Genomic DNA, 24,833 nt, shown 5'->3' with positions numbered 1-24,833 from the left:
ATTGGATGCCACTTACATTCAATTTACAGCCAGACCATACAGGCAAAACCTGGCAAGAGATGGTGTACACCTGTCAGGTGAGTCTAGGTCACATGTAGTTGACAAATTGATCAACACAATCAATCACCACAAATGGCTGTGGCTAGCAAGCCAAAATTAACTGTACATAATTGTTTTTCACCTGTGTGTGCAAGTGCACATTTATATAAACTATAAAATCCAAAAGAAAAACAAAAATACAGTACAACTATATATTCACATTACTGCACCACAATATAATCTTTGCCAACCTTTATTAGGTAGGAATTTAGGCTGTGATTGTGCTGAATTTGGCACAAACGCAGACTAAATAAATTTGTAGTTTCTTAGGTAGAAATTCTCACGACTAGGCTTGAGCTAGTTAGTAGTACATATATTATTCATTCTTGTGCTGACCCCATCAAGGGTGGGATTAAACCTTAGGATAACTCTGATTAGAGTATATCCATATTACGTATTCTTGTACTCATTATTTGTGTGTATACATTTTGAGTGCTGCTGAATGATCACCATTACATCTAATGGTGATAAAGATAAGCTAGCTGAACGAAAGTTAATGGTGAAGTTCAAGCACTGCTCAAAATAATTAGTTACTTATTGTTAGGTAGGTAAATTAACCTCTGAACGAGGTAGTGTAGTCTATTCAAATATATTGGGCTATTATTATTGATATTGAACTCCATTGAATGAGTCAATATCCCAGTTACCTCAATAACAACTATTTACTGTCAAACCAGCCTTTACCCACCAAGATGGAAACGGCTGACAAAATGAAAAGGACCCTTATTGGTCTGAAAGGTACTTTGACCCGACAGATTACCAAATGTTAAAATCTGTCACAACAGTCACCTGTTGACTACCTTGAATTAGAAGATTTACTTCAAGTTGCTGAAGGCAAATTCGCCCATATTAAAACACTTTTGCGCTATCCGGACTCACCGGTGAGTCCTGTTTCGTCTAACGCTAACGCATAGTGGACATAAAGTTATGTCCTCTTTTAAAATATTTGTATAAAATTCAATTTTTATCCGATTTACTTTGGGTTTGTTTCAAACTGCGCACCATGAGGCTCTCTTTCTCACCACTAGGCTGCATGGTACAATAAGTTCATGAAAGGTGTGGATAACTCCGATCAAATGGTATTATGTCCCAAACGGGTTGCAGGTGGGTGACTTTAGCCGTTTATACTGGTAATGCTTCCCCCATATCATGTATTATATGCATATGTCTGTTTAGGGAATTTTATTCCGATCAATATACAACCAAAAATAACTGTGTGCAACAAGTATAAACTTGACAAACATAACAAAAGTAAAAACATTTCGTGTGTGTTTGACGCTCACTGATATGTTCCAGCGTTGTTTTATATTTGGCGCTATTCTAACTTCGCTTTGTTGATCTTTTTTACCTATGGGCTCATAGAACATTCTATTGCGAAAACATTGACACAAAAATGAATGACGTACATAGAAAATTAATGTCATGAGAGTGAAATAAGTATAAACTTTCAAAGCGCCGTGCGTCGTCCTGTCACCGATACCGGGTAACAATTTCACCACTTCCCACACTCCTGTGGGCGGGCCGCATCATTATTCTACGCTTATATTCATATCACCGTGTTGGGAATTTCATTGCGAGTCCATTGATACCAAAATTAACGCTGTAGAACAAGTGTGGAGGTGATTACAATCCCAAGAGTAAAAACATTTTTTTGCTGTTGGGCGCTCACGGCGAGTCATCTTGGTAGTTATTTATTTGGTGCTGGTATCCCTATACGTTTCGTGACTTTTTTTACTGATGTTCTTCTAGAGAATTTTATTGTGAACACGTTGGTACCAAAATGAAATACGTAGCATGAGAACTAAGGTCAGAAGAGTAAAAAGAGTATACACATTTTTGTTTTTACGCTTAAGCAACAAAAAAGCTGCGCGCACATACGGTTGGCTGAGTGATCTTCGCGGAGAGTGCAAAAGTGTTAAGCAACATATGAATCTGTATTTAACAGAACTTTACTCAACTTCTATAGGTGAAACTGAACTTGAGGATATTGTAAATGACTTAGCCCAGTATGAAGATGATATACAGGTTAAGCTTCAGCCCTTTAAAAAGCAAATTGCTAAAAACAAATTAACAATAACTTCTACTGCACATCCAGATCCTGATGTAAAATTACCTCAGATCAACATACCCACATTCTCTGGTAACGAGAATGAAAGTTGGGATGATTTCTGGAGTAAATTCGTGGATGCAGTAGACTCTAAAGTCAACATTCCTCAAACAACCAAATTCACTTATTTACAAGGCTTGTTACGAAATGAAGCCTTGAAAGTAATCTCTAATATAACACTTGTTGGATATTTCCAACACCGAATACAACATTGTTGTCTTCTCATTACTTATTACTAACCATACTAATTATTGTAGTAAGTAAAATTAACAACACGTAGAATTCTCATGTCCTAATAATTTCATCTGTGCAGTAGGCTAGAATTCTCACGTCACCTGACGCCAGTATTGTGTCAGATTTCCTTACAGTAAACACATTATATCCAATGTATGTGAGAATTAAATTCGATTCTCCATAATTAAAGCATTCTGTATGATAACTAATTGCAGACGAATTGATCTCTAACAAAAAGCCGAATAGAGCGTTGGAATCATAGCGTCTATCTCGTGATAAAGTTAACGTCACCAGTGAATGCCATGGGGAGACATTAATTCCTCTCCCTTATATATTTACTATTCTTAAATTGGTAAATAACCATATTTTCTTCCTCTAAATAATAAACCCGTCCAGTCTTCAACGTTTCAAGCGTAAATGCGAGAAATATTAATGTTCGAGACAATAATTTGTTTTATGAACGCGAACTCGGCGTGGGTAGAGGAAGACCAGCTCAGTACACGTGGAGAGCCGTTCAGAGGCAGACCTGCGCTTAACAGGTCCACACAGTTAGGTCCACACAAAAAAACTCAGTTATCCCAAAAGCATGTTTTCTTCCCGTCACAGACCTGACATCTATATAAAATGTATATAAAAACCCACTCGGATGCGAATGGAACGTTGTGTTAAAATTTCAAAGCAATCGATGAAGAACTTTCGGAGATTATCGATTTTGAACAAACGAGCATTTCCATTTTTATTTATATAGATATAAGGATCAACAATACCAAGAGGCCGACTCCCCACCAGGCAGCAAACAAAAAAGAAAAAATGCAAGAGGAAATCGTCACAGGAGGAACAGAGCCGCCCGCTGTATTATGATGAAAACAAGCTGCACAGTACCTTGCACCTCTACCAGTGACGAAACTACCTCTTTCCCAGAGGCAAACAGTGGTGCATGAAACACCCCAGCTGACTCCAAGGGCGGGCAATCACCGAGCAGCAAAGGGCAACAGCGGAGGTAGACCCCAAGTGACTTGTGGAAGATAGCCCGAAGCCCCAAGAGTAGCACTTACAGGGCACCTAGGAAAGGTAACCCTAGGCGCATACAGCCTGAGTACAGGTAAAACTACTCCTGGCTCAAACACACCACCACGGAACAGGACCACACCACAAGACACAGCACTGGAATATTGAACCAGAGTCGCATGACCGCTAGATCTCACATCAGCCTCATAACTGGGGTTGGATAGCCGGTGCTGGGGGTCTGGAACTCCCCCTTCCTCCTCCTCGGAAGGGGGGAGCTGCACAGATAGCGATGATGGTTGTGACATGCTCGTTTGCTTATTTTTTGTGGTCTGTGCAACAGTTCGACTATCATACAAATTTTTAACCAGATAGGGTTTGTTTTGGGGCGTCTACCTTTCTGTACAGTACTAATATTAGCTAATATCAGTCAAATAGCTCTAGGGAGCCTCCGGGGCTCTACCCAGAAAATATCGTTTCATTACATTCAACACTGCAGACGAGGAGTCACAATAACGTGGCTGAAATATGTTGACCAAACCACACACTAGAAAGTGAAGGGACGTCGATTCTCAATCGACTTGAGAATAATTCAGGACGGACCGAAACGTTGTCGTCCTTTCACTTTCTAGTGTGTGGTTTGGTCAACACATTCAACATTGTTTTTTATGTTTAATACAGTTTTGGTTAAATGTTAGGAATAGTATAATGATTCGTTATAAGTTAAAGTGAGGATGCTTGTTACGTTATGCTGGTAGTCAGGTAGGACGTAGTACTGACTGGCCGGAGACAGAGCTTGTGTGAGGCTTTGAGCCAAGGCTGGAGTTTAGAGCTCAGAGCAGGGCGAATGCGAATATGCGAAATCAAAAACAAAAACCACTGCCAGTATTGGACCTATTCGTACAAGTGAAGGTTCATACATGGAGGATGACAAAGAAATTAGTGAAATCCTAAAAAAGCAGTATGAGGACATGTTTAGCACTCCAATAAACAACATGAAAGTGGAAGATCCAGACAATTTCTTTATGCGGGATATCCAAACCCCTGTAAAAATAACTGATATCAACACGAGCGTAATACACTTTGAAAGAGAAATTAAAAACATGCCCATGCACTCGGACCCGGGTCCAGATTCATGGAATTCAATATTTATAAAAAAATGCAAAGTGCCGGTAGCACAGGCACTCAGTATAGTGTGGAGGAAGAGGTTGGACACGGGGGAAATATCAGATGCACTTAAAGTAGCAGACATAGCCCCTCTACACAAGGGAGGGAGCAAAGCATTGACAAAGAATTATAGACCAGTTGCAATAACGTCCCACATAATAAAAGTATTTGAAAGAGTGATTAGGAGTCAGGTCACCAATTTCATGGAGACCAATGACCTTCACAACCCAGGCCAATATGGATTTTGAGCGGGAAGATCGTGCCTCTCACAGCTACTTGATCACTACAACAAAGTCACTGAGGCATTAGAAGAAAAACAGAATGCTGATGTGATATACACGGACTTTTCAAAGGCTTTCGATAAATGTGACCATGGAGTGATAGCACACAAAATGAAGTCAATGGGAATAACCGGTAAAGTAGGACGCTGGATACTCAGTTTTCTGTCAAACAGGACTCAGCGAGTAATAGTCAACCATATAAAATCGAGTCCAAGCGCAGTTAAAAGCTCTGTACCTCAGAGTACAGTACTTGCACCGCTGATTTTCCTTATTCTCATATCAGATATAAACAAAAATACAAGCCACAGCTTCGTATCATCCTTTTCAGATGACACAAAAATCAGTATGAAAATTACCTCGGCTGAAGACATTAAAAAACTTCAAGCTGATATTAATAAAGTTTTCGACTGGGCAATAGAAAATAACATGATGTTTAACAGTGATAAATTCCAGGTACTCAGGTACGGTAAAAATGAGGACCTTAAACATAATAAAGGGTACAAACCACAATCAAAAGTACCCATAGTAGGAAAACAGCATGTAAAGGAATTGGGAATAATGATGTCTGACGACCTTACGTTTAGGGAGCATAACCAAGCAAATATTGCATCAGCCAGAAAAATGATCGGATGGATTACGAGAACTTTCAAATCTTGGGATCCCATCACAATGGTTGTACTCTTCAAGTCACTTGTGTTGTCCCGCATTGAGTACTGCTCAGTACTTACTTCCCCATTCAGAGCAGGAGAGATTGCTGAAATAGAGGGACTACAGAGAACATATACGGCACGCATAGACGCGATAAAGCACCTAAATTATTGGGATCGTCTCAAAGCCCTCTAAATGTACTCACTAGAAAGAAGACGAGAGAGATATCAAATAATATACACGTGGAAGATACTGGAGGGCCAAGTACCAAATCTACACAGTTAATAACAACGTACTGGAGTGAATGATATGGAAGAAAATGCAAAATAGAACCAGTAAATAGCAGGGGTGCCATAGGCACAATCAGAGAACACTGTATAAACATCAGAGGTTCACGGTTGTTCAATACCCTCCCAGCGAGCATAAGAAATATTGCCGGAACAACCATGGACATCTTCAAGAGGAAACTAGATTGTTTCCTCCAAGGAGTGCCGGACCATCCGGGCTGTGGTTGGTATGTGGGCCTGCGGGCCGCTCTAAGCAACAGCCTAGTGGACCAAACTCTCACAAGTCAAGTCTGGCCTCGGGCTGGGTTTGGGGAATAAACGAACTCCCAGAACCCCATTAACCAGGTATCAACAAGAGCAAGAGCGTAGAGCTCGAAAGAGGGTGGGATCGGAGAGCTCAAGTGAAGGATAAGAGTGAGTAGCTCGAATAAGGCCAGATGTCTGTTCTGTAGTGAGGCTGTAGCGTCTACCATGAGTGGGGAATTAGACTCGTCAAGAGTTACATTGTACGCTGATGGATGTCAATGGTGTAGGAGAAGATCTGCGGTATATTCTGAACATTTGCCACTGAACCACTCTCTATTGGAATTAGACTGATGATGTTACATTGTTACATATCTATGCTTCACCTGACTTTGGACAGTTTGCTTCTGGCATCAATTGGCCTGATGGGACGCAAGTTACTTTCGGCTTTCCTATGTGATTTATGGAACATTTGGGAACATAGATTAATACAATTACAGATGTCATTAATCGTTAGGGACTACGATTGCAAGTGTCATTAGTGATTATGGTTGGAAGTAGATGGCACATTAGAGATTCTTAATGTGATATGCTTTCACCTGGCTAAGTGCCACTGCAGCTAAAATAGTTAAGTGTGCCATGTATTCGTCCAACCCTCTATTTTGTCGGAGCATAATACTTAACTTTGATGGACTATGTCATTTCATCCACTTTTCATTATTTGCCAGCTGTAATTTAAAGAATATATTTTAGCTCCACTGGTAGCTTGATAGCGTTCCTCAATCATTCTAACTTTTGCATGTTATTACAGATTTCCTCGTATGTATAGTATTAATAATCTAGAGTCTAGACTTTCCAGCATTTTGCGTGCTTACATTAAACTAAAGATTCAGTGAGGGAAATATAATTTAAATTAAGGAGTAAATGAAGTGTCCTAAACCTGCTACACGTGATGGTTGCGAGTGTCTGGCATCCCCAAGGCTGCTGGCTTACTTGTGCCTCCTCATTAGTCTTTAATGTTAAAGTGTCTGTATCTATATCTATGACTGATGGTGTTGAGTGCTCTCCAACAGTATGCCTGGGAGACCCGGTGGTGCAGAATGCCACAGTGGACCTGCAAAACGTAATGTGGGCGGTGGGGGAGGCCCCAACCGCCACCTGCTTTGAACATTATATGTTTCTGCAAGAGGCTACCAAGACCCAACCCATCATCTGTACCAGCCAGGGATGGGAGAACAGGACTGGTTGTGTCCAAGGTAAGTCTTGCTGCTGTAGTAGTATGTCCAGTATGTATGGAAGTCTGCTGGATGCTATGCATTCTTCATGAGCTGGTACAGTACATCCTTTTTCAGCTGGTATACAAGTTTATATATCCTTTGCCAGTGACATAGTTTTTCCTCTTGCAATAGTTAATATTAAAGATATACAGGTAGCAAATAAAATTAGACACTTGGGACTGGTATTCAATTCAAACTTTGCCAACTTACTCATAGCCAAGAATTTATTTTAATTGAACTATCAGGGGGAAAGCGCCAAGCCATTACGACTATAGAGCACTTGGAAGTGGATCAGGATAAGGATTTGGGATGGGACGGGGGGAAGGAATTCTTAGCCAAGAGAATTCATAACTTTATTTATTTATATGTATTTCATGCCCTTCCCGTAGATGGCAGTGGACCTGTAGTAATCCGTAATCCGCAAGTTAGGAGTAAGCATTAGCTAATGGATCAAACAGGTTGAAAGGAGTGCTGGTACGTAGTAGTTAGTTGTCACATATAAAGGTGAGGTCAAATGGATTAAGACAGCTTTAGCCCGCCCAAGTTAATATTGCCGCCAACAGGTCACAAAGGGCGACTTGGCTGAATACGAGTGATTCAAAGTTCTTAGGAAACAAGGAGATTTCTATTTAATCTGATTATGAGGTCCTTGGCGATGCTGGGTGTGGTGGCAATACCTGTGACTGGCAAGAAGTCAGGTTTGTGGAAGCCTGGGTTCTATCAAGTCCTCCTTCACCACCTGCGACAGTGACGATGGCCAAACAAGCAAATGAGGGAACCTGATGTGATCTTGTTGACCCGAGTCAAGTCTGCCGTGTGAGAGTATAGTATTACCTAAGTGTAATTACCTATCATGAGATGATTTCTGGGCCTAGCGTCCCCGCGGCCCGGTCCTCGACCAGGCCTCCTTTTTGTTACACCCCCAAGGAAGCAGCCTGTAGCAGCTGTCTAACTCCCGGGTACCTATTTACTGCTAGGTAACAGGGGCATCAGGGTGAAAAAAACTTTTTTGCCCATTTGTCTCCGCCTCCATTGGGGATCGAACCCGGAACCTCAGGACTACGAATCCGAAGCGCTATCCACTCAGCTGTCAGGCACCCCAAGTGTAGTTACCAACTGTAGTTGTGTAGCACCTAAGTGTAGTTACAGGATGAGAGCTACGCTCGTGGTGTCCCGTCTTCCAAGCACTCTTTGTCATGTAACGCTTTGAAATTACTGATGGTATTGACCTCCACCACCTTCAATAGTGGAGATGGGAGTATGTAACTTCAGTTTGGGAGACTAACCAGGTGTGAAGTGTTAGAGTGACAATTCAAAGTTAGAGACATAGGCTGGTGAAGATGACTGTGAATGGTGACCAGTTAGGTCCATTGTGTTTAATGGAAAGGGTAGCTAAAATAAACAAGTTAAATTCACTATATTGTTAATAATGTCAGTCTATTTTATATAATTAAATTAGAAAACCCAACAGCCTTTAGTCGCCTTCTGTATGTTCTCTCATATGAGTTAAAATACAAACCTATTGCTATGACTCGAGGATTTAGGTGTAGAAATATGCATTATTTGAAGTAAAATATTTAATGAGGCGATAGGATATATAATTGGATAATGGTGTATTCACAATTGACCGCATATCCAGTCTGTGGGTGATATTGGATCCCAAATCCATCCTGTGGGCAGTAGTGGACCCCAACCCCATCCTGTGGGCAGTAGTGGACCCCAGCCCCATCCTTTGGGCAGTAGTGGACCTCAACCTCATTCTGTGGGCAGTAGTGGACCCCATATCCATCTTGTGGCTGGTAGTGGATCCTATATCCATCCTGTGGGCAGTAGTTGACCCCATATTCATCTTGTAAGCAGTAGTGAACCCCCATACCAATTCTGTGGGTAGTAGGTGACCCCATACCCATCCTGTGAGAGGCAGTGAACCCAATACACATCCTCTGGGCGGTAGTGAACCCCATACCCATCCCATGAATGGTAGCAAACCCCATACCTCTCCTGTGGGCAGGAATGGACACAATACCCATCCTGTGGGCTGCAGTGGATCCCTATACCCACGTGGAAAATTATTATTAGCATTATATGCTTAAATTAACAATATTAATTATTGGATTACTCTATGCTCCCATTGGACCTTGTTAGTTCTTTGTTTTTATTTAGGTTTAATTTTAACAATCCAGTGGATATGGAAAATCTTCTTTATGTAAACTTGATTCCAAATTCTAAATCTAGTTATTCTAGTGTTCGTTCCAACCTAGTCGGTTGATGATGTACCATGCACGAATACATATACAGTTGTACTTGGGACAAACAATTAATTAGACATCCGTAACACTTGCAAATGAACTCATAGCAGAATTTACTCCAAAAATAAAGCCTAAATTAAGTTAACACCCACTGGACAGGATCAGTTCTGATTATACATATCATATAGTGCTATTAATAATAATATTATTAAAAAAAATAAGCCTTGGCTGTCTAGGAGTTTGGAGATGGTTTATCTCGTGCAGTTCCCAGTATGGCTTCCCTGGCACATGTCAGCCTTTAGTTTATGCTACATTTATCTCCAGAACCATTCCTGATGGCAAGATAGCTTATATTCACAAAGGAAGAAATCATATGAGCTTATAACACCTGTTTACAAGCCATACTTTGAGGATCTAAATATTGATTACTTTGTTTGGGGTAGACATTCCCATAACTGCACTCAACCACCACCTATTAACTACTCGTATACTGTACATGTATATTTGGCCAAACGCCTATATAGCAGAATAGTATGAGGTCAATTAAGGCTCTGGTTAGTGTGAGGCAGAGACATTGACCTGTCTTGGTCTTGATGAATGTCTTAACAGTGTTGTAATAACAGATTGACCAAGGAGTAGTGTTCTGCTTCCACACAAGATGGCTGTTTCTTCCCGAATGACTTCCCCTCAAGAGAGTTTGCGTTAATTTATATAATATTTGTTTTGGGACATCAAGGCTTGATTATTTACGAATTAAAGTCAAACATATTACAACTGAATACTTCATCAAGAATGAATTGGATTTCTTTCAATAGATTATTTTGAAACGACTATTCAAAGTTAAGTTAAAAGCTCATTAGACCGTAATATAGCATAGCCCAAAGGTAACATACTATCCCCATGTTTGTCTCCTCTACGCAATTAATAGTAATCATGTTTATGTATTACGTTATGGAGGTAGAGGAGCAGGTGGTGACCCTTGATGATGCTCTGTCTTTTCCCTGGCACCATTACTTGCCGCTGAGTAATAATGATTTGGTTCAGTGTGCGATCAGCCGCCGAACGTGCCAAATGCCATCACAGCTTGGACACCATCCCAAGTGTGGCCAGTAGGATCTACAGTGAATGGCTCCTGCAACTATGGTGCCGTAATCATACCCGGCGGCGATCTGCAGTTCACCGTCCAGTGCACCAACAGTGGCTGGACCACAAATTCCTGCCAGAAAGGTGAATTTATTCATCAACTTAATGTTAATGATACAATAACCACTTAATTACAGCATCATCCTCTTTTGTGTATGGTTACTAAATTTTTGAATATGGAGATTTTCCTTAAAAGCACAACTCTTTCTATGGTACCATTGCCAATTTCTTCTGGAATCTTACCTTGTAGTACAGTCATTGTTCCTGGAATATATTATTATAAAATATTACACAGGATAACTGAAGTTAGAGACATGGGTATTTTTTTCTGTCTGTTACTATTGAAAAAGCTCTGCATTGAATGACCTTGGCCACTATTTCTAATAATACAAAAGTTACTATAATGTTGGGTAATCTGTGGTGGTGCCACCACTGCCTTTTCCCTACAGTATGCTCTCTCGAACCTCAAGTTGTCAACGCCACCACTAACTGGACAAATGGTTTATGGCCAGTGGGGTCCGCTGTCAATGCCACCTGCCTTGGCAACCTCACCTTCATCGCATCTCATTCCTCAACCCGCCTCGTGTCTTGCACCCTCACCGGCTGGCAAAACACTCCGCCCTGCGATGAACGTAAGGCGGTGCACACACAAACACTCACGTACATATGTCTTCAGTGGTGTATGATATTTCTGCTTCATTAAGTCAACAAAACATCACAGTCTCAGCTACAGTATCCATGACTGTATCTAGTGGCTGTGACCACTGCTGTTACTATTGTTGATATATATAATGACATATAAAGAATTTTTGCATTAATTGGAAACTTGGTTAAATCTTAACTTGTACATAAACGTAAATAATAACCCATGATATATTAACCCAGTTCTTCATAACCAAAACAATATTATCCACATAAATGATACAAGTACTAAATTCCTGCCAACTGTTGTTTACAGTCAAGCCGAGCCTCCCATGCAGTGTGGAGCCCAAGGTCGATAACGCCAACACCAGCTGGGAGAACAGGACATGGGGAGTGGGCAACATCATCACCGCCACCTGCAGTTTCCCTCTATACTACTTCAATGATTCTACTCAACAGCAACAGCTAGAGTGTACTAAAGACGGCTGGGAGAACATCACCGGCTGCAGTAAACGTAAGCATGTTAATATTGAATGTTAACAGAATACAGTCCTTTTATTGTTATTACCCCTACTGATGTAGGATAAGTGAAGTTTCAGCGAACCCTTACACTTCCAGTAGAATTTCGGGGCAACCTCGCTCCTATTATTGGTCGCATCATATACTGTCTTACGTCATTAAATGCACTTTGTTTTGTAAGAGGGAGGGGAGGAGAGGGGGGGGGGGAAGAGAAAACTGAATGTGAAAATTTGGCTTATACTTCAATAATACTAATCAAACAGATTCTCCTCTTCTACTTTTAATCAGAGATATAGAATATGTGTTTGCAATAAACATCTCAAACATGAGAAAACCACTCAAGGCTGGTACTATACTTTTGAATGAGCGAGACTTAAACAAGCAGGGTGTGTGCATTACATTTATTAAAACACACAAGGAATGGGACATAATAAAACGGTAAATAGTCTCTCACTCACCAGATGGACGATTGTACTATACAGTACTCTGATATATCTGAGATAAATAACCTCATAAGAAGAGGGGGGGGGGACATCCAATAAGCTCACGAGCACACCACACTCCCTCTGTGTATGGAGTCTAGACCCATTCTGTCCTTATGGGGTGCAGAGACGTTACCTACACCGAAACATGCGGAAAAACTTTGCAAACACACACACACACACACACACACACACACACACACACACACACACACACACACACACACACACACACACACACACACACACACACACACACACACACACACACACACACACAAGGTATAAACATTTACTAAAGCTCAGTTTAACATACTTGCATCACATTCATTCTGTACCATGAAAATTAACAAAATATAAAACAAATTGGTATTTTAACTAAGAAAAACATTTAGATTAATAATAACAAAAGCTAGACTTTAGGTACCAGTCATTACACTTTTTCTTAATTGAATAATTAAAAATTATTGTTTTTATACCTTCAAATATTAATTTTAATCCTTCAAACATTCTTTTCATGCCGTCATATGTTGTTTTATACCTTTATATATATATTTTACGGTTTTTATTTTGTTTTGTTTTTATTTACCTGAATTTATCTTTGGGTTACTAACACTTTAATGGCCTCAACGAGAACTGGAAGCCGGTGGATTGTCAAAGTTCCCCATTTGTTCTGATAATTTTTAAATTGATTTTAAATTCAAAGTGTTTTTGCATTTACAGCATTGGTGGGTAGGCCTGGTAAGAAACAGGGTTACTGGGACGTTGATCCTCGGAATCATCAAATAGTTGCACCCTCACCCTCATCGGGAAATAAGTCAGCTCATTGTCGTAAACAGTGGACTCACGGCAAGAACCAGAAAAGTAACTAATATTATCAATATAGAGAAAAAATAAATGTACACTATATATCATTCTGTAACCTGTTCTCGCACTTGCTTACTGTCAATATTGGCTTATTTAATAAGTGCATATATGACATAATAATTGATTGTGAATATTTTAGTTTACCTTGAAAAGCTTTATAGAAAACACCGACCTCACCTAACCTTCTTAGTATGTTAAGATAAGCATCTTATTGCTTCTTAATTACAATTATTACTTAACCTATACCGTTGATAGGTTAAGTATTAATTGTAAATAAGAAGCAATAAGATGCTTATCTTAACATACTAAGAAGGTTAGGTGAGGGCGGTATTTTCTATAAAGCTTTTCAAGGTAAACTAAAATATTCACAATCAATTATTATGTCATATATGCACTTATTAAATAAGCCAATATTGACTGTAAGCAAGTGCGAGAACGGGTTGCATTCTGGTAAGTAAATAAGACAACTTAGAAAAGTAATAATGCCAGTAAGCCATGATAAATGTAGCCATTGCAATTGTGTAGTAGAGCCCAGGACAAAATTATCAATCAGATGTGAGAATTACAAAAATATATGCCACAGTACCTGTTTTGATATCTGTGATGCCTTTGGCAGTGTATAAAAAACAAGGAAACTGAAGGCAAAGGTTTCTCACAATCACATCAGCCAAAAGAAACTACGAAAGAAAACTTGCCCAAAACATAAAGAAAAGTCCAAAGTCGTTCTTTACTTATATAAGATGTAAAACGAAAACAATGGACTTGGTAGTACCTTTAAAATATGATACTATAATAGCTCTATTGATAAATCTAACATTGTTTGTAACTCATCTTGTATGTATGTACTTTAATCTGAATAAACATTTCAGTTTATTTGATTAAGGGATATACCCATTTCGTGCAACATAATCAGGAATAGCAACGATAAACTAAGAGACACCACGAGCGTAGCTCTCATTTGTAACTAAGGTTATTATACTTTGGTAATTACCGATACATACATACATACATACATACATACATACATACATACATACATACATACATACATACATACATACATGCATGCATGCATGCATGCATGCATACATACATACATACATACATACATACATACATACATACATACATACATACATACATAAAATTTATGGAAGCGAAGAAACTGAACAAGAAGGCGTGGAGGAACTTCCGGAATAACAGAACACCAGAAAGCAGGGAGAGATACCAGAGAACCAGGAATGAGTACGTCAGGGTGAGAAGAGAAGCAGAGAAAATTTTTGAAAATGATATAGCAAACAAAGCCAAGACCGAACCAAAGCTACTCCACAGTCACATCAGAAGGAAAACAACAGTGAAAGAACAGGTATTGAAACTTAGAACAGGCGAGGACAGGTATACAGAGAATGACAGAGAGGTGTGTGAGGAACTCAACAAGAGGTTCCAGGAGGTCTTCACAATAGAACAGGGTGAGGTCACTGTGCTAGGAGAAAGGGAGGTAAACCAGGCGGCCTTGGAGGAGTTCGAAATTACGAGAGAGGAGGTCAAGAGACACCTGCTGGATCTGGATGTTAGAAAGGCGGTTGGTCCAGATGGGATCTCACCATGGGTACTGAAAGAGTGTGCAGAGGCACTTTGCTTGCCACTCTCCATAGTGTATAGTAAATCACTAGAGACGGGAGACCTACCAGAAATATGGAAGACGGCGAATGTGGTCCCAATATACAAAAAGGGCGACAGACAAGAGGCACTGAACTACAGGCCAGTGTCCTTGACTTGTATACCATGCAAGGTGATGGAGAAGATCGTGAGAAAAAACCTGGTAACACATCTGGAGAGAAGGGACTTCGTGACAAATCGCCAACATGGATTCAGGGAGGGTAAATCTTGCCTTACAGGCTTGATAGAATTCTACGATCAGGTGACACAGATTAAGCAAGAAAGAGAGGGCTGGGCGGACTGCATTTTCTTGGATTGTCGGAAAGCCTTTGACACAGTACCGCATAAGAGGCTGGTACATAAGCTGGAGACACAGGCAGGTGTAGCTGGTAAGGTGCTCCAGTGGATAAGGGAGTATCTAAGCAATAGGAAGCAGAGAGTTACGGTGAGGGGTGAGACCTCTGATTGGCGTGAAGTCACCAGTGGAGTCCCACAGGGCTCTGTACTCGGTCCTATCTTGTTTCTGATATATGTAAATGATCTCCCGGAGGGTATCGATTCATTTCTCTCAATGTTTGCGGACGATGCTAAAATTATGAGAAGGATTAAAACAGAAGAGGACTGTTTGAGGCTTCAAGAAGACCTAGACAAGCTGAAGGAATGGTCGAACAAATGGTTGTTAGAGTTTAACCCAACCAAATGTAATGTAATGAAGATAGGTGTAGGGAGCAGGAGGCCAGATACAAGGTATCATCTGGGAGAGGAAATTCTTCAGGAGTCAGAGAAGGAAAAAGACTTGGGGGTTGATATCACGCCAGACCTGTCTCCTGCAGCACATATCAAGCGGATAACATCAGCGGCATATGCCAGGCTGGCCAACATACGAACGGCATTCAGAAACTTGTGTAAAGAATCATTCAGAACTTTGTATACCACATATGTCAGGCCAATCCTGGAGTATGCAGCCCCAGCATGGAGTCCATATCTAGTCAAGGATAAGACTAAACTGGAAAAGGTTCAAAGGTTTGCCACCAGACTAGTACCCGAGCTGAGAGGTATGAGCTACGAGGAGAGACTACGGGAATTAAACCTCACTTCGCTGGAAGACAGAAGAGTTAGGGGGGACATGATCACCACATTCAAGATTCTGAAGGGGATTGATAGGGTAGATAAAGACAGTCTATTTAACACAAGGGGAACACGCACAAGGGGACACAGGTGGAAACTGAGTGCCCAAATGAGCCACAGAGATATTAGAAAGAACTTTTTTAGTGTCAGAGTGGTTGACAAATGGAATGCATTAGGGGGTGATGTGGTGGAGGCTCACTCCATACACAGTTTCAAGTGTAGATATGACAGAGCCCGATAGGCTCAGGAATCTGTACACCTGTTGATTGACGGTTGAGAGGCGGGACCAAAGAGCCAGAGCTCAACCCCCGCAAACACAACTAGGTGAGTACAACTAGGTGAGTACATACATACATACATACATACATACATACATACATACATACATACATACATACATACATACATACATACATACATACATACATACATACATACATTCAAACATACATACATACATACATACATACATACATACATACATACATACATACATACATACATACATACATACATACATACATACATACAAACATACATACATACATACATACATACATACATACATACATACATACATACATACATACATACATACATACATACATACATACAAACATATATACATACATACATACATACATACATACATACATACATACATACATACATACATACATACATACATACATACATACATACGTACATACATACATACATACATACATACATACATACATACATACATACATACATACATACATACATACAAACATACATACATACATACATACAAACATACATACATACATACATACATACATACATACATACATACATACATACATACATACATACATACAAACATACATACATACATACATACATACATACATACATACATACATACATACATACATACATACATACATACATACATACAAACATACATACATACATACATAGATACATACATACATACATACATACATACATACATACATACATACATACATACAAACATACATACATACATACATACATACATACATACATACATACATACATACATACATACATACATACATACAAACATACATACATACATACATAAATACATACATACATACATACATACATACATACATACATACATACATACATACATACAAACATACATACATACATACATACATACATACATACATACATACATACATACATACATACATACAAACATACATACATACATACATACATACATACATACATACATACATACATACATACATACATACAAGCTCTCACCTAGATGTTTCTCTACAATCTTTTACAACTGTTCTTGGTATGGTGCCATGCGCATGTTACATAGAAGGCTGGTTCATGAAATATGATTTGCAGTGTCCCTGTGGAATTTTGATGTGAAGTTTTCTCCTAATAGAAAAAAGGCTGTAATTTTTATGTCTTGCATACAGCCAACCCCATTGTATTACTGGTTCAATGATCGCTGTGTGCTAATATTCTTGTCTATTCTGGCTGTATTTAGAAATCTACCCCAGAACTATCAGCCTTAATTCTATATTTCAGTGGCGAGTGTTGAATGTAGGGAGGAGCCCGACGTGAATAACACCAACAGCACATGGGTGGACAGAGATTGGTATGTGGGAGAGAATGTCACTGTTACCTGCATTCCAGACCACTGGTTCATCTCTGATGACACTGACCATCTCCAGGTGACTTGCACGTGGGACGGCTGGACCAACCTCTCTGGCTGTGAGAAAGGTAATCTTGTGAAGCCAACTGTTGCTGTCATGCTTAGGCAGTTGGCTTATTTTATTGACCAGGGACCAGATTCACGAATCAGTTACGCAAGCACTTACGAACCTGTGCATCTTTTCTCAATTTTTGGTGGCTTTGTTTACAATTATTAAACAGCTAATGAGCTCTGACGCACCAGGAAGCTATTTATCACAATAACAAAAGTTGATTGGGAAGTTTTCATGGTTGTAAACTGTTTAATAAATGTAACCAAAGCCGTCATAGATTAAGGAAAGATGTACACGTTCGTAAGTACTTGCGTAACTGCTTCGTGAAGCTGGCCTCGGATCTTAATCATGTACCGCATGGTACAAAGGTGTTCTTCAGTGTAAATTATATATATCCTATTGGCGTATCTGACTGAAGTGCACCAGTCATATATATATATATATATATGTGTGTATATCACGAAAATAAACACGTGATTAAGAATGTGACAATGTCAGACCACGGAGGAAAAATGAAACAGGAAATTTCCTTAAGTACTTTCGTATATTAAATACATCTTCAGAAGGTCAGAAGGTTATGTATTTAATATACGAAAGTACTTAAGGAAATTTCCTGTTTCATTTTTCCTCCGTGATATATATATATATATATATATATATATATATATATATATATATATATATATATATATATATATATATATATATATATATATATATATATAAATATATATATATATATATATATATATATATATATATATATATATATATATATATATATATATATATATATATATATATATATATATATATATATATATGTCGTACCTAGTAGACAGAACGCACTTTTCTGCCTACTATGCAAGGCCCGATTTACCTAATAAGCCAAGTTTTTATAAATTAATTATTTTTCGACTAGCTAACCTACCAAACCTAACCTAACCTAACTTTTTCGGCTACCTAACCTAACCTAACCTATAAAGATAGGTTAGGTTAGGTTAGGTAGGGTTGGTTAGGTTCGGTCATATATCTACGTTAATTTTAACTCCAATAAAAAAAATTGACCTCATACATAATGAAATGGGTAGCTTTATCATTTCATAAGAAAAAAATTACAGAAAATATATTAATTCAGGAAAACTTGGCTTATTAGGCAAATCGGGCCTTGCATAGTAGGCTGAGAAGTGCGTTCTGGCTACTAGGTACGACATTTATATATATAAATATATATATATATATATATATATATATATATATATATATATATATATATATATATATATATATATATATATGTCGTACCTAGTAGCCAGAACGCACTTCTGAGCCTACTATGCAAGGCCCATTTTGCCTAATAAGCCAAGTTTTCATGAATTAATTGATTTTCGACTACCTAACCTACCTAACCTAACCTAACCTAACTTTTTCGGCTACCAAACCGAACCTAACCTATAAAGATAGATTAGGTTAGGTTAGGTAGGGTTGGTTAGGTTCGGTCATATATCTACGTTAATTTTAACTCCAATAAAAAATAATTAACCTCATGCATAATGAAATGGGTAGCTTTATCATTTCATAAGAAAAAATTTAGAGAAAATATATTAATTCAGAAAAACTTGGCTTATTAGGCAAATCTGGCCTTGGATAGTAGGCCGAGAAGTGCGTTCTGGCTATTAGGTACGACATATATATATATATATATATATATATATATATATATATATATATATATATATATATATATATATATATATATATATATATATATATATATATATATATATATATATGATGCACCTATGTTCGGTGAGGATGGGGGCGGCAAGGCGAAGGGCAACTCCAATGCGGAGAGCGTCATGACTGAGGCGAGTTCCCAGGGCTGCATTGGGCACAGCAAATAAAAAATCCCCGGCGTGGGGTGCTGTTACCGCTAGGAGGCGGGCTTTGTTTTCAGCATCAGCGTTGTCAATCATTGCTGTGACAGTCTTTTCCATTATGGGGCTATCCCAGTGGGCCTGCTTGTGGTCTTTTGGGACTTGTGGTCGGGGTTGAGGGTGTGCAATGGTGTCCCATTGTCTGGCTGCTTCGATGAACGTTTGATCATGAGTTCCCGCTGTCTCTCTCATACGCTCTGGTAGGATCTGCCCTACCAATTCGTTGGCTGCTGTACATGAGGATAAGGTATATATATATATATATATATATATATATATATATATATATATATATATATATATATATATATATATATATATATATATATATATATATATATATATATATATATATGTCGTACCTAGTAGCCAGAACGCACTTCACTGCCTACTATACAAGGCTTGATTTGCCTAATAAGCCAAGTTTTCCTGAATTAATATATTTTCTCTAATTTTTTTCTTATGAAATGATAAAGCTACCCATTTCATTATGTATGAGGTCAATTTTTTTTATTGTAGTTAAAATTAACGTAGATATATAACCGAACCTAACCAACCCTACCTAACCTAACCTATCTCTATCTCTATAGGTTAGGTTAGGTTAGGTAGCCGAAAAAGTTAGGTTAGGTTAGGTTAGGTAGGTTAGGTAGACGAAAAACAGTTAATTCATGAAAACTTGGCTTACTAGGCAAATCGAGCCTTGCATAGTAGGCAGAGAAGTGCGTTCTGGCTACTAGGTACGACATATATATATATATATATATATATATATATATATATATATATATATATGTCGTACCTAGTAGCCAGAACGCACTTCTATGCCTATTATGCAAGGCCCGATTTGCCTAATAAGCCAAGTTTTCATGAATTAATTGTTTTTCGACTACCTAACCTACCTAACCTAACCTAACCAAACTTTTTCGGCTACCTAACCTAACCTAACCTATAAAGATAGGTTAGGTTAGGTTAGGTAAGGTTGGTTAGGTTCAGTCACATATAGCTACATTAATTTTAACTCCAATAAAAAATTTTTTACCTCATACATAATGAAATGGGTAGCTTTATCATTTCATAAGAAAAAAATTGGAGAAAATATATTAATTCAGGAAAACTCGGCTTATTAGGCAAATCGGGCCTTGCATAGTAGGCTGAGAAGTGCGTTCTGGCTACTAGGTACGACATATATATATATATATATATATATATATATATATATATATATATATATATATATATATATATATATATATATATATATGTCGTACCTAGTAGCCAGAACGCACTTCTCATCCTACTATGCAAGGCCCGATTTGCTTAATAAGCCAAATTTTCCGTAATTAATATATTTTCTTTAATTTTTTTCTTATGAAATGATAAAGCTACCCATTTCATTATGTACGAGGTCGATTTTTTTTTATTGGAGTTAAAGTTAACGTAGATATATGACCGAACCTAACCAACCCTACCTAACCTAACCTAACCTATCCTTATAGGTTAGGTTAGGTTAGGTAGCCGAAAAAGTTAGGTTAGGTTAGGTTAGGTAGGTTAGGTAGTCGAAAAACAATTAATTCATGAAAACTTGGCTTAATATGCAAATCGGGCCTTGCATAGTAGGCAGAGAAGTGCGTTCTGGCTACTAGGTACGACATATATATATATATATATATATATATATATATATATATATATATATATATATATATATATGTCGTACCTAGTAGCCAGAACGCACTTCTCAGCCTACTATGCAAGGCCCAATTTGCCTAATAAGCCAAGTTTTCATGAATTAATTGTTTTTCGACTACCTAACCTACCTAACCTAACCTAACCTAACTTTTTCGGCTACCTAACCTAACCTAACCTGTAAAGATAGGTTAGGTTAGGTTAGGTAGGGTTGGTTAGGTTCGGTCATATATCTACGTTAATTTTAACTCCAATAAAAAACAATTGACCTCATACATAATGAAATGGGTAGCTTTATCATTTCATAAGAAAAAAATTAGGGAAAATATGTTAATTCAGGAAAACTTGGCTTATTAGGCAAATCGGGCCTTGCATAGTAGGCTGAGAAGTGAGTTCTGGCTACTAGGTACATATATACCTAGCCTACTATGCAAGGCCCCTACTATGCAATATATATATATATATATATATATATATATATATATATATATATATATATATATATATATATATATATATATATATATGTCGTACCTAGTAGCCAGAACTCACTTCTCAGCCTACTATGCAAGGCCCGATTTGCCTAATAAGCCAAGTTTTCATGAAATAATTGGTTTTCGACAACCTAACCTACCTAACCTAACCTAACTTTTTCGGCTACCTAACCTAACCTAACCTATTGAGATAGGTTAGGTTAGGTTAGGTAGGGTTGGTTAGGTTCGGTCATATATCTACGTTAATTTTAACTCCAATAAAAAAAAAATTGACCTCATACATGTAGAAATGGGTAGCTTTATCATTTCATAAGTAAAAAATTAGAGAAAATATATTAATTCAGGAAAACTTGGCTTATTAGGCAAATCGGGCCTTGCAGATTAGGCTGAGAAGTGCGTTCTGGCTACTAGGTACGACATTATATATATATATATATATATATATATATATATATATATATATATATATATATATATATATATATATATATATATATATATTAGTATATTTTGGTAGCAGTCTTTCCTGTAGACATATATTATTAAATATGACCGAAAAAGTAAGATTAATAATTCTAACACGAATTTTCTCAATCTTTCGTACATTACGCTTCACTGTTGGAGGTAAATCAAAAATCACTTCTCCAAAATTCATTTTTATTTCTAGTCTGACGCGACACGGGCGCGTTTCGTAAAACTTATTACATTTTCAAAGACTTCACAAATACATAACTGATTAGAACTTGCGTTTCCCTGATTTTATATCTACATTTGAGTGAGGTGGGAAGGGTGATGTGGCATTACATTTGAGTGAGGTGGGAAGGGTGATGTGGCATTAACACAAGACAGAACACTAGGGGATATTAATAGGGTATTAAAAGTATCAACACAAGACAGAACAGAAACAATGGGTATTGAATAGAAGTGTTTGTAGAAAGCCTATTGGTCCATATTTCTTGATGCTTCTATATTGGAGCGGAGTCTTGAGGTGGGTAGAATATAGTTGTGCAATAATTGGCTGTTGATTGCTGGTGTTGACTTCTTGATGTGTAGTGCCTCGCGTACCTGTGGACGAGACAATCGGAATGATAGCCGACAGAGTGTATCGTGATCCAGCCTGTACTCCTCTTGACATGCCAGAAAGTATTCTGAGGAAACTACTCCAAGCTTGTACTAAAGAGGCACCCTTCTTGAGCCCGGATGGACACATGTATAAGCAAGTAGATAGGGTCGCCATGGGTTCTCCCCTAGGTGTCCTGTTTGCAAACTTCTACATGGGTACCATCGAGCAAAAAGTCTTAGTCGACATGAACTTGAAACCGGCCATATACTGCAGGTATGTTGACGACATTTTTACACAGGTACCTGATGTCAGACATCTGCAGGAGCTGAAGGAGGCATTTGAGCAGAGTTCCGTGCTGCGTTTCACTTACGAGACGGAAAAGGATGGGAAGCTGCCTTTTCTAGATGTAACAGTCATGGAAAAGGGCGGAGGTTTCCACACTGCAGTCTACACAAAGGAAACAAACATAGGAATGTGCCTAAATGCCAACAGCGACTGCCCTGACAGGTACAAGAGGAGTGTTGTTAACGCATACGTCGACCGTGCTCTCAGCCACAGCTCAGAATGGAAGCAAGTCGACGAAGAACTCTGTAGGGTAAGGCAGGTCCTAGTCAATAACGGCTTCTCCAATGGTTTCATCGAAGACATCATAAGAAGGAAAGTGAAAAGCCATGCAACCTCCGAAGAGACAACTAACACAACACCTATACCCCCTATTAGACTATTTTACAGGAACTTCTTTTCCACAGCTCATAAAACAGAGGAAAGGGTCCTGAAAGATATTGTTAATAGAAACGTTATCCCTACAGACAAAAATCAGAGGATACAACTGACGATTTACTATAAAACCAGAAAAACGGCCAGCCTACTCATGAGAAACTCTCCAGACACAAAACAGAACGCTTTAAAAGAGACTAACGTCGTCTATGCCTTCAAATGCCCACTTGGGGACTGTAAGCTCCAAAAAACCCAGTATATAGGCAAGACAACAACATCTCTTTCTAGGCGTTTAACGATGCATAAACAACAGGGCTCCATTAAGGAACATATAATCTCTTCCCATAACCAAACCATCGCCAGAGAAATCCTAGTAAACAACACAGAAATCATCGATAGATACAGCGATAGCAGGCGGCTTGACGTTTGCGAGGCACTACACATCAAGAAGTCAACACCAGCAATCAACAGCCAATTATTGCACAACTATATTCTACCCACCTCAAGACTCCGCTCCAATATAGAAGCATCAAGAAATATGGACCAATAGGCTTTCTACAAACACTTCTATTCAATACCCATTGTTTCTGTTCTGTCTTGTGTTGATACTTTTAATACCCTATTAATATCCCCTAGTGTTCTGTCTTGTGTTAAATGCCACATCACCCTTCCCACCTCACTCAAATGTAATGCCACATCACCCTTCCCACCTCACTCAAATGTAGATATAAAATCAGGGAAACGCAAGTTCTAATCAGTTGTGTATTTGTGAAGTCTTTGAAAATGTAATAAGTTTTACGAAACGCGCCCGTGTCGCGTCAGACTAGAAATAAAAATGAATTTTGGAGAAGTGATTTTTGATTTACCTCCAACAGTGAAGCGTAATGTACGAAAGATTGAGAAAATTCGTGTTAGAATTATTAATCTTACTTTTTCGGTCATATTTAATAATATATATATATATATATATATATATATATATATATATATATATATATATATATATATATATATATATATATATATATATATATATATATATATATATATATATATATATATATATATATATATATATATATATTAGTATATTTTGGTAGCAGTCTTTCCTGTAGACATATATTATTATATAT

At 38.2% G+C, this 24,833-nt stretch overlaps 1 protein-coding gene across 1 annotated transcript in view; it reads left to right on the top strand.

Moving 5' to 3' along the window:
• The first annotated feature begins 7,113 nt into the window (after positions 1 to 7,113).
• LOC138355504 (complement factor H-like) overlaps positions 7,114 to 24,833 on the top strand; it is a 32,547-nt gene continuing 14,827 nt past the window's right edge. Inside the window, exons 1-6 of the mRNA XM_069310702.1 lie at positions 7,114 to 7,327; positions 10,642 to 10,824; positions 11,699 to 11,896; positions 12,165 to 12,287; positions 13,107 to 13,247; positions 17,625 to 17,819. Of these exons, the coding sequence (XP_069166803.1) occupies positions 7,114 to 7,327; positions 10,642 to 10,824; positions 11,699 to 11,896; positions 12,165 to 12,287; positions 13,107 to 13,247; positions 17,625 to 17,819 (1,054 nt within the window). The remainder of the gene's footprint in view (positions 7,328 to 10,641; positions 10,825 to 11,698; positions 11,897 to 12,164; positions 12,288 to 13,106; positions 13,248 to 17,624; positions 17,820 to 24,833) is intronic.

This window comes from Procambarus clarkii, chromosome 67, assembly GCF_040958095.1.
Source record: "Procambarus clarkii isolate CNS0578487 chromosome 67, FALCON_Pclarkii_2.0, whole genome shotgun sequence".
Taxonomy (NCBI): domain Eukaryota; kingdom Metazoa; phylum Arthropoda; class Malacostraca; order Decapoda; family Cambaridae; genus Procambarus; species Procambarus clarkii.
The sequence above is the reverse complement of the archived record's forward strand: the minus strand, read 5'-3'. Positions and strand labels throughout refer to the sequence as shown.